Source organism: Schistocerca gregaria, chromosome 7, assembly GCF_023897955.1.
Source record: "Schistocerca gregaria isolate iqSchGreg1 chromosome 7, iqSchGreg1.2, whole genome shotgun sequence".
Classification (NCBI taxonomy): domain Eukaryota; kingdom Metazoa; phylum Arthropoda; class Insecta; order Orthoptera; family Acrididae; genus Schistocerca; species Schistocerca gregaria.
This window is the reverse complement of record NC_064926.1, coordinates 543049049-543060749: the sequence shown is the minus strand read 5'-3', so window position 1 is coordinate 543060749 and position 11701 is coordinate 543049049. Positions and strand designations below refer to the sequence as shown.

Below are 11701 nucleotides of genomic sequence, written 5' to 3'. Positions count from 1 at the left end.
AATACAATACATCAAAACCATTAGCAATCTTTAGTTTAACAAACATTATATTCCAATGTGTTTCTTCTTCTTCTTCGCGGATGGATGATTTATGACCATGTGTAATCAACATTTGTTGGCCTTCCTTTTCGCCCAGTATTCCTTCATAAGCAACGAATGGGCTAGCGTAGACCACGTATGTCAGTTAGTTTTTTTCTCATCATCCTCAAAACCCCAAGTGTTTGTGATTTTCCTCATTTCATTTCTGTCATGTAGATTTAGAGACCCTAATTCTCTCAGGTCTTTTTCCGTCTGTTTGTACCAGTTTGGTCTTGTAATTTTGTTCTTTAAAAATGTATGGATTTTGTGTGTTAACATGTTTGAGTCCATTCTTTCTTAATGCCCCATAAACTGGATTATTCTCATGTGCTTTGTGTCTGTTATTTTGGAGATATTTTTGTACATTTCTGCATTGGGTTTTGGATAATGCACACCATCTTTAGTTCTTGGTCCTAGGATTTTCCTCATTATTTTACGTTCTTTCCTTCTAATTCCCCTTTTAGTGTTCTGTGTTGAAGGTTTAGTGTCTCAGATGCGTAGAGAGCTGCAGGTTTAATTACTGTTGTGTAGTGTAGTATTTTGCAGTCCCATGAGAGACTCTTCGTTGTAAATGTTTTTGGTAAACTGAAATGCAGTCTCCATTTTGTGGACTCTTGATCTGACAGATTTCTTTTCATTACAATTTTCTGCAATCCATTCACCTAAATATTTAAATTCTTTTACTCGAGAAATATAGTTACTACAAATTTTGAGATCAGAAGGTGCATCTTTGGCGTCAGTCATAAATTTTGTTTTTTCAAATGAAATTTGTAATTCTATTTTTGCTGCCCGCTCTTGTAATAATTCTAGCTGTTTCTGTGCATTGGTAATGTCTTGGGCGACCAGTGCCATGTCATCAGCAAATACTAAACAGTATAATTCTATGCCCTTACGTTTTGGTCTCAGTCTGTGTGCCGCTGCACCTGCTTTTCTCCATTCCCGAACAACTTTGTCAAGAGCATGTTTCATAATTTCGAATTGCAAATTTTTCAAATAAGATGCTGGAAGTAATTATTTGGATTTAATGAAATAGTAAAATAGGTGCAGCTTACAAGCCAAGCATAAAGTTATGTTCTCTAATGAGCAAAATTTAAGCCACTGGGAATTGTTGAGAGCTCTAGTGTAGCTTGGGTGGTTTGTTGACTGCTTACGAAAGTATGTTTACAAACAATTAAGAGTTGCATACCTTTGGAGTGTGTTTAAAGGCCAAAACTGACTGTGTGGATTCAATAAAATTCTAATTAAGCAACAACAGTGGCTTTTCATTAACAGAACAACAGTTGTGGAATCAGTACTCTCCAGACGTGGACAAATTAATAAGCACCCACAGATTTCGGGACACCTGCATCACATTTTGTAGCAGGACCCATTGGACATTGTGCCTCCTATCGCTGGAAACTTGTCCAGTCCATGGCAAAGTGAACTGTTTTACACTGTTGTTAGGAAAATCATGACAAATTTTTTTGTTGGTTAACCTTATGAGAGGTCATCTGAGAAGCAAAGATACAAGTTTAACAAAATTTTAAGACATTCCATTTTTCCACAATTGATGACATTTCCACATCCTCTATTGTCTGACCAAGATGCCACAGTTCAGCAGATCTGAAGCATCGCACTACTGTACTCGAGAGAAGAGTTCAGAATGCTACTCGCATCCATATTCACCCAAGTGCAAATGTCATATAATTTTTTTCGTTTTTAATATTAAATGGATAACAGCCTACATTACACTTGTCTGTCCTCTGCTGGAATTTTGCTGCATGGTATGGGATCCTTACCAGGTAGTATTGATGGAGGACATCAAAAAAGTGCGAAGAAGGGCAGCTCGTTTTGTGTTATTGCGCAATAGGGGTAAGAGTGTCACTCATACGATATGTGAGTTGGGGTGGCAGTCACTGAAACAAAGGCAGTTTTCTTTGCGGCAAGATCTGTTTACAAAATTTCAATCACCACCTTTCTCTTCTGAATGCATAAATATTTTATTGACACCCACCTACGTAGGGAGAAATGATCATCATAATAAAATAAAAGAAATCAGAGCTCAAACGGAAAGATTTAGGTGTTCCTTTTTCCCCACACCCCATTCGAGAGTGGAATGGTAGAGAAGTAGTATGAAAATGGTTCGATGAACCCTCTGCCATGCACTTAAGTGTGAATTGCAGAGTAACATGTAGGTGTAGTTGTAGATGTACTGAAACACCTGTATACTGCTTGAGGAAAAGAGTGAAGCACTCAGAAGACATAGATGTAAATGGTTTAGAGCTGCAATTATCTCTGACAAGTAGAATGACTACCAGATTGCAGTAGTGTTGTTTGTGTTTAGTATTGTTTCCAGGCCTGGTAGCATGAACAACATCAGATGTCAAGTGTCAACCGTGAAGGACAGTGATGCCACTTACTGTGAGACAGTGAAATCAGCACCCGACAGAATTTGAAAGTGGCTTCTCCACTTGCCTGGCTGGTCGAATAATTTAGTATTTAGATTTGTGGGGCATTCGAACACGACAGTGTTCTCACAGTGGACTGCGCGGAAATACGAGAGCAGGTATACTCTTGGATACTTACCATGAGAGGGAGGATCACCCTACTGTGTGCTGAGCACATCATAAACCCTTCACATTTGGGAACAAATGAAGGATTCCCAGCAACATTCTGCATCATCCCCCACCACTGGTTAGAGACCAGGGGCAGGTAGAGTAAGGAATTAACATCCCACGAATAGGCTGCCGTTAAGACACAACACAAACAGCTTCGTTTTGAGTGATGCCATGACCAGGAAGCACGGGCTGATAATGAATGGTGTCACATTGTGTTTGGTGATGTATCACAGATACGCACTAATGTGGCAGACCACTGTCAGTGAGTGTGGTGGCAAGAGAGGAAAAGTGATGTATTCCTGGACTAACGGCATTGCGAGCCATCGGGTATGACTTAAGGTCGTGGCTGGCAGTAACCAAGGGGAATCTGACGGCGTAACAGTACGTGATGGGCACCCTGCATCCTCATGCGTTACACTTCATGCAACAGTATTGTGGTACCATTTTTCGATGACAATGCTTGCCCACACATCACGTGTCTTCTATGTGTGTGATCGTGAGATATTGCTGTAACCAGCAAGATCCCCAAATCTGATCCAAATAGAACATGTCTGGGCTCAGTTAGGACACCAATTCTATCCCAGTGCCAGTATCCAGATATCAAGGACCAATTACAACAGTTGTGGCCCAGCTTGCCTCGGGAAAGGATAAAACGACTTTGACAACTTTCCCGACTGAATCGGTGCACACATCCAGGCCAGAGATGGTGCAACGTCATACTGAGTGTGCTCATACTGCTAACTTCTTCATAAATTTGACTCAACACTGATCACTGAAATAATATTGCACACCCTCTATCGACCGGTGAAGTTTCACTTTGATTCCTCCTTCTGGGTGGCTCACTTTTTTTTGTCAGGCTGTGTAGTCATTCATTTACACAACAATGAAGGAGAGGGAGGATTAAAGTTCAATGTCCCACTGATGAAATGTAACACTTAGCACAGTTTCAAACTGGAGAAGGAAATTCTGTGTGTCTTTTTCAAAAGAATTATCCTGTCATGGAGAATAAATCAATCAGTATCTTGACTCTTCTGAGCACAAATGCAGAGCCCACAACCCACATGTGACACAGTAGAATGAAGTCACCTGTAAGACTCCTGACTCTTAGTTTGGGAATACTACTATTACTTCACATTAGAGTTTTGCCTTGAGGATACACTATCAATATTGATGTCTGCTTTAGGATGTTACTGGATATGCCCGCCAAATAAAGCGGAGTGTTGCTGCTGCTGTAGATTGTTCACTGCATCACATCATGCCTCAAACCCATTACATTTGCCACAAATGCCAAGTCTTCTGATTAGAAAAACTTGCATATTCATAGTACAATCCTGATCACAAACCTAGCAACTTTCATTTGCTCAAATTTGAAGGAACACCTGAATGAAAACGCACAAGCAGACAATGAGGAAGTTGAAGAGGGCTTGTCAGAAGGTAAAGTTGCCAAAAATGCAAGTGTAACTATTGACACTGGAGTAAATCTCCATCTCCAAGTTTTGGCTGGATAGAACAGGACACAGTTCCTGATCAGATTGAACCAATTCGATTGTTCATATTACTCTATATTTGTTTGCAATTTTCACAGTTATAAACTAATGCTGCAGTGTTTGTCTTTGTATACAACATGTCACAAATTCAGCTGAGTAAAAAAAGAAAAAAAAGAGTTGTTTTCACATATTTATTTACATACATATGTCAACTTCCAGATTTTCTTTTGTGCGAGATCGTGTATGTGCCACATAGGTCTGAATCGAAATTCTACTTTCTAATATTTTACTGTTCATGTTGTTTTCACATCATCTCTCATTGACTGTGTCAATGCTTGTTTCCATTGTGATATACTTTGCATTTTCGAACATTTGCGAGTGTCGCACAAAAAAATCATATTGTATTGAGAACTGAAAACTTAATTTGCACTTTTTAAAAGCTGTTGGCAATGGAGTCCACGTTCAAACACAATCATTCACTAATTTAATAGTGCTTTTATGCGAGAAAAGATGTTTTGGGAATTTTCAGATATTTGCAATTGTTGCACGTAATGTATTCCACAGAATGCTGAGCTACCGGTTTGTGTTCTGGAAACTTTGACAACAATATGTTCTTAGATATTCATTTTCCCCTTATTACTCTGTAGGTACATATGTTACTAGTGGAAAATTTCCATTTCTTTTGCTCACTGATCTGTTTCTTCTAAGTCAGTGTTTGAAATGGTATGACTGCAATGTAAACATCATCTCTGCTAAAAACTCAAGCCTGGGCAGTGCTCACTGCCAGAGTAAGGGATGGACTGACTAAAGAATAATGAAGTTCCTGCGTACAAGGAGAGGTCCCAAGCAGTGAGATAGACTTTTTGAAATCACCTATATACTGATGCAGGGTCCCAGGTTCGATACCCTGCACCTTTTCAGCCTGGTGGGCCTTGTTTGCGAGTAATTGACGAAAAAAAATTCGGAATTTTGTGTGATGGTCTACAACTTTGAAAAAAAGGATGTTTAACAGATAGATTATGCTGTGTAATGGTTAAGGTAAGTCTGCAAGTTCGAATCTCATCAGATGCTTTGAATTTTTTTTTTCTTTCCAAAAAAGACTTTGGTCATTATTTTTGTTTAATTACTTGGGATAAATGAATTTTTTATTTTTATTCCTTTGTCACATCACTTTAATCACCATATTAACTTTTTTCAGTTGCTCTCATTTTTTCTTCCTATCATTCTTTTTTCACTTGGGATCTACATGCATGTGAATTTAATTCTTTTTATTTATCTACCGTAATATTTAAACACTTGAAACTGCTGATGTATCAGTTAAAACACAAACAACAAAGTAATCAACTTACATTAACTGTACAATGGTGCCCAAAACATTTTTTTCACTACAGGATGTACATTTTTTGGATCTTAATCATCACACAAACATAAATCCTTAATGCACTATGACAAAAGTTACACAGAAGAAGATTTAAATGAACAAAGGGATTATATCCACGTAAAATGGAGACTGAATGATTAAAATGATGTGAGAAAGCATTGGAATTAAAAATTAAATTTAAATCAATTAATTAAATCAAAAGAATCACAATCATCATTTCAATAAAGATTTAAACACGAAAACTCTCAAAGCACCTCACAAGATTTGAACCCACAACCTTTTGCATTTTATGTCTGTATACTAACCATTATATTGTCAACCATCACTGAGAATTTAAAAATTGTTTCTGATTGATTACTCACAAACAAGGGACCATCAGTGTGAACGGCTGCAGTGTGTGATACCTGGGACCTTAACCTATGTCACTGTATAGGTGACTTCAAAATGTTGATCCTGCTACTGGGAACCTTGTCAACCTATAAAATGTACAAGCTCAATGGTGATTACATAAAAAGTAGCTAAATGTATATTATAAACACCCATGAAGTTCGTATGAAAATACTGTGCATTAGAAATGTGGTGTCACCGCCAGACACCACACTTGCTAGGTGGTAGCCTTTAAATCGTCCGCAGTCCGTTAGTATACGTTGGACCCGCCTGTCGCCACTATCAGTGATTGCAGACCGAGCGCTGCCATACGGCAGGTCTAGAGAGACTTCCTAGCACTCGCCCCAGTTGTACAGCCGACTTTCCTAGCGTTGGTTCACTGACTTCTATGCTCTCATTTGCCGAGACGATAGTTAGCATAGCCTTCAGCTACGTTATTTGCTACGACCTAGCAAGGCGCCAGTATCCGTACTATTGATATTGTGAATCATGTACCATAAAGAGCGACGTTCGTCATTAATGGATTAAAGTTAAGTATTCCACCAGCTACGTCCGTTTTTCTCACTTCTAATTCCCTTGTCATGTTCCAGACCTCACGCCAGCCTGCATGAGCTGAAACGCGTGCATTTCGGCCTCCTTTAGGAACACGGTTGGCTCTCCTGCCAACCACAACATTGGCGACGAGAGTAAAAGTGTTCTTATCGATATTGCCCTGATTTACTTGTGTAATGGCTTCGCCACAATCTCCAGATGTACTGTCCGAATTTTATCGCTTACAGAATCAGCAGACGCAGGCCTTACTGGATGCCCTTGGACAGCTCGTCCAGGGTCAACGTGCAATGCAAAACGATGCGGCAGCAGCCGCTTCACCGCTAACGCAGCCACAAAACACTACTGCACCCACTTTTCGACCTTTTGATGCTGCACTGGAAAGCTGGACGGAGTGGTCACGCCAATTTGGATTCCATCTCGCCACCTACAGAATTCAAGGTAACGAGCGGCAGCCTTTCCTGCTTTCTTCAGTAGGCATGACTACGTACCGTGTGATAGTCAAATTATTTCCCAGACGCGAAGTCGCAACTCTGTCCTACGAAGAAATTTTGTCTGCATTAGATGCATATTTTAAAGAATCAGTCAATGTAGATGCCAAACGGTATACCTTCTTTCGTACAAAACATACGACAGGTCAGACTAATCGGGAGTGGGTTGCAACTTTACAAGGCCTTACTAGAGATTGTGCTTTTGAGTGTCAATGTGGACTCCCTTATTCAGATACTATGGTACGTGATGCAATTGCACAGAACGTTTCTGATGTTCGTATAAGGGAACAGATTTTGAAACTAGTAAACCCCTCCCTTCAACAAGTGATGGACGTATTGGATCGGCAGGACACACTTGCCTTTGCTCAGGAATCATTTGAAACTTCGCCAGCAGTGTGTCAGGTTAACCGGCACACCAGGCGAGCTGCACGGAGCAGTAAACAGCCCACGCGCCCGGCCGCGCTGCTGCCGCCAGGCTCTCAGCCACGTGTACCGTGCTGGCAAGCAAATGCAGTGATCAAATCATGCCCGCGGTGTGCTACTAAACATTCGCGTGAGAATTGCCCGTCACACCAAGCTATTTGCTTTTATTGTAATAAAAAAGGACATGTTCAGAGTGTTTGCCAGAAAAAGCTCAGGTTGGAAGCTCAAAACCGTTCCAGGCCCTTTGCTTCGCGCCGGAATCGAACCAAGGATACTCAGGCTCGCGAAACTTCACCCATGGAAATTCATGTAGTTCATTCTACTCCGCGCAGTGCCACTCTAACAGTGACTGTGTTCATCACAAAAATAGTGTGTGTCGACATCGCCGGAACTCCTGTCAAGTCGCAAGTGATTATGTACCAGTGTCAGTTCACGTTGCATGAGACAGTCGCTCTTGTCGTCAGCAGGACAATAAACTTTTTCTAGACTTGGCCATTAACGGCAAAGTAATACCATTCCAGATCAATACCGGGACTGCAGTTTCACTGATCAATCAAGACACTTACAAACTGCTGGGCACACCTCCATTGCGTGCCGCAAATGTTAAGTTGCATAGCTATTCAGGTCAAAACATCCCTGTGTTCGGACAATGGAGCCTTCTTGCAACATACAAAGGACAAACAAAACTTGTGTCATTTTACGTCCTTCGTTCTTCTTCTGCAGTGAACTTGTTTGGTTTCGATTTATTTCAGTTGTTTAACTTGTCTATAGTAAATAAGGTCCTATCAGTGAACCAGACTGTACCTTCAGACAGTTTTTCTTGTCTATGTGAAGATAGGAGTGAGACAGGGTTGTAGCCTCTCCCCGATGTTATTCAATCTGTATATTGAGCAAGCAGTAAAGGAAACAAAAGAAAAATTTGGAGTAGGTATTAAAATTCATGGAGACGAAGTAAAAACCTTGAGGTTCGCCGATGACATTGTAATTCTGTCAGAGACGGCAAAGGACTTGGAAGAGCAGTTGAACGGAATGGACAGTGTCTTGAAAGGAGGATATAAGATGAACATTAACAAAAGCAAAACGAGGATAATGGAATGTAGTCAAATTAAATCGGGTGATGCTGAGGGAATTAGATTAGGAAATGAGACACTTAAAGTAGTAAAGGAGTTTTGCTATTTAGGAAGTAAAATAACTGATGATGGTCGAAGTAGAGAGGATATAAAATGTAGACTGGCAATGGCAAGAAAAGCGTTTCTGAAGAAGAGAAATTTGTTAACATCGAATATAGATTTATGTATCAGGAAGTCGTTTCTGAAAGTATTTGTTTGGAGTGTAGCCATGTATGGAAGTGAAACATGGACGATAACTAGTTTGGACAAGAAGAGAATAGAAGCTTTCAAAATGTGGTGCTACAGAAGAATACTGAAGATAAGGTGGATAGATCACGTAAGTAATGAGGAGGTATTGAATAGGATTGGGGAGAAGAGAAGTTTGTGGCACAACTTGACTAGAAGAAGGGATCGGTTGGTAGGAGATGTTTTGAGGCATCAAGGGATCACAAATTTAGCATTGGAGGGCAGCGTGGAGGGTAAAAATCGTAGAGGGAGACCGAGAGATGAGTACACTAAGCAGATTCAGAAGGATGTAGGTTGCAGTAGGTACTGGGAGATGAAGCAGCTTGCACAGGGTAGAGTAGCATGGAGAGCTGCATCAAACCAGTCTCAGGACTGAAGACAATAACAACAACAACAATGTGAAGAATTTGCAGATATTTTTGCACCGGGCCTCGGTTGCGCTAAGAACTTTATAAGCACATTTGGAACTGAAAGTAAACGCGCAACCGAAATTTTTCACAGCGTGCAATGTTCCCAACGCCTTGCGTGATGAGGTCGCAAAAACATTACACGATTTGGAATCACAAGGTGTGATTGAAAGTATGCAGGCTTCTTTCTGGGCATCACCCTTAGTAATTTTGCCAAAACCTTCAAGAAAGTTGAGACTTTGTGTGGACTTCAAGGCAAAAGCGAATCCACAACTCGTGATTGCAACTTTTCCTTTACCCCGCCCGGAAGATCTTTTTGACAAACTGTGCCCGGATAAATATTTTTCGAAGTTGGACCTCGCAGATGCGTACTTGCAAATACCGGTGGACGAAGAATCCCAGTGCGTTTTGGTGGTTAACACGCATCTTGGTTTGTATCGATTCAAATGACTGCCATTCAGGTGTGCAACCACCCCTGCATTGTTTCAGCAATATCTATAAACTGTTTGTGTCGGTCCCTACTGTAGCAAATTATCTGAATGATATTGTGATCTCCGGAAAGACGGAAGAAGAACATTTGGACAATCTCCTAACATTATTTCAGGTCTTGCGACAAAATGGTCTTCGCTTGCGGAAGGACAAATGTGTGTTTTTTGCTCGGGACTTGCCATACTTGGGACATGTACTCAATGCCCAGGGCATACATCCCAGTCCCGCGCACCTTCGTGCCATCCAAGACTTGCCGTTGCCGCAGAATTTGAAGCAGCTACAGAGTGTGCTGGGAAAAATAAATTATTACCATCGCTATGTGCGGCATGCCTCTTCCATTTCAGCTCCGCTTCATCGCTTACGCCGTAAGCATGTTCCGTTCGTCTGGATGACGGAATGCGAACGCGCCTTTCACCAGTTGAAATCGGCATTGCTTTCCAATACTTGCCTTACACCATTCGATCCCCACAAGCCCCTCTTGTTGATGGTGGATGCATCGGATTTCGGGATCGGTGCTGTGCTTGCGCACAAAGATGGATCGCACGATCGCCCTATTGCTTTGCGTCCAAATTGCTCTCATCTGCGCAAAGAAATTATTCACAGATCGAGAAAGAAGCATTGGCTCTCGTATTTGGTGTTACAAAGTTTCATGATTTCTTGTATGGTCGTCACTTTACCATAATTGCAGACCACAAACCTTTGACATCGCTTTTTCATCCTACCAAGCCTGTACCTCCACGTACAGCGCAGAAATTCATTCGCTGGTCTATTTTCCTCTCGCAGTACCGCTACGATATCTTGTATCGGTCCACTGCTAAGCACAGAAACGCCAATGCGTTGTCCCGTTTGCCTGTTGCTGAGGATAGGGCATTCGATTCCTCCGAAATTGCTTGCATGTTCATTGATGCAGAAACCGATGACGTTGTCAAATCGTTTCCGATTGATTTTCGTCGTGTTGCTACAGCCACAGCTGCCGACCCTGTCCTTGCTCCCGTTCTGCGTTTTGTTGCTACGCAATGGCCCTTGTCAAAGTCACGGATCGGGGACCTGTTGGTTCACCGATTTTTTGCTCAGAAGGAGAGACTTTATGTACAATGTGGTGTTTTGCTGTTGTGTCCTGATAATGATCAGTCCAGGGTCGTGGTACCATGTTCATTACAGTCCTCTGTCTTACAGTTTCTCCACCAAGTACATTGGGGTATAGTGAGAACGAAACAACTTGCTCGTCAGCACTGTACTTTGTTCAGAATAGATGCTGCGATTACGAATACGTGCTCTTCTTGCATGGTGTGTGCCGAACAACAATCAGCACACCGTGGAAATTCTTTGCATGGCCACAAGCCACTTCCCCTTGGCAACGCTTACACATCAATTTTGCTGGTCCATTCTGGAATGCTAGATGGTTGGTTGTGGTAGATTCATTCAGTAATTTTCCTTTTGTTGTCCGGATGTCTTCCACGACATCATCTGCCACCATCAAACGTTATCCGCGCTATCTTTTGCATTGAAGGTCTTCCACAGACTATTGTTTCCGACAATGGCCCACAATTCATATCCGCAGAATTTCAGTCATTCTGCAAGGCCAATGGTATTCAATATCTGACGTCCGCGCCGTTTTTGCCACAGTCAAGCGGTGCTGCTGAACAATTAGTCAGGACTTTCAAGTCACAGATGTCGAAGTTGAAAGTTCTCGGGATGACGACCGTGGAGCAACTCAGCCGGTGAGCGACCATCTCGGGGCTGAGCGCGATATGAGGACAAGTCATTAATGGATTAAAGTTAAGTATTCCACCAGCTACGTCCGTTTTTCTCACTTGTAATTCCCTTATCATGTTCCAGACCACAAGCCAGCCTGCGTGAGCTGAAACGCGTGCATTTCGGCCTACTTTAGGAACACGGTTGGCTCTCCTGCCAACTACAACAAGAAATATTTTGCTTGTTTTATAACTTTACTTCCCAGGAACCCTTATAATCTCTAATATAGTGAAATGGTGTCTGCCAGTGGTGTCTGTGGGATACTCAAGCATACTTAATCCACTGATCTTCTTCATAATGGG

The 11701-nt window shown here is 41.6% G+C and overlaps 1 protein-coding gene across 1 annotated transcript; it reads left to right on the top strand.

The window, feature by feature from the left end:
* Positions 1-542: 542 nt before the first annotated feature.
* On the top strand, positions 543-10564 carry LOC126282238 (uncharacterized). Its single transcript, XM_049981825.1, has 2 exons — positions 543-8221; positions 9147-10564. Exon 1 carries the CDS (start codon positions 6659-6661, stop codon positions 7877-7879), a length of 1221 nt encoding a protein of 406 aa, XP_049837782.1. The 5' UTR covers positions 543-6658; the 3' UTR covers positions 7880-8221; positions 9147-10564.
* Positions 10565-11701: the final 1137 nt, after the last annotated feature.

Coding starts and splice junctions, on each gene's coding strand:
- LOC126282238 (XM_049981825.1), top strand. CDS start 6,659: ATGGCTTCGCCACAATCTCCAGATGTACTGTCCGAATTTTATCGCTTA.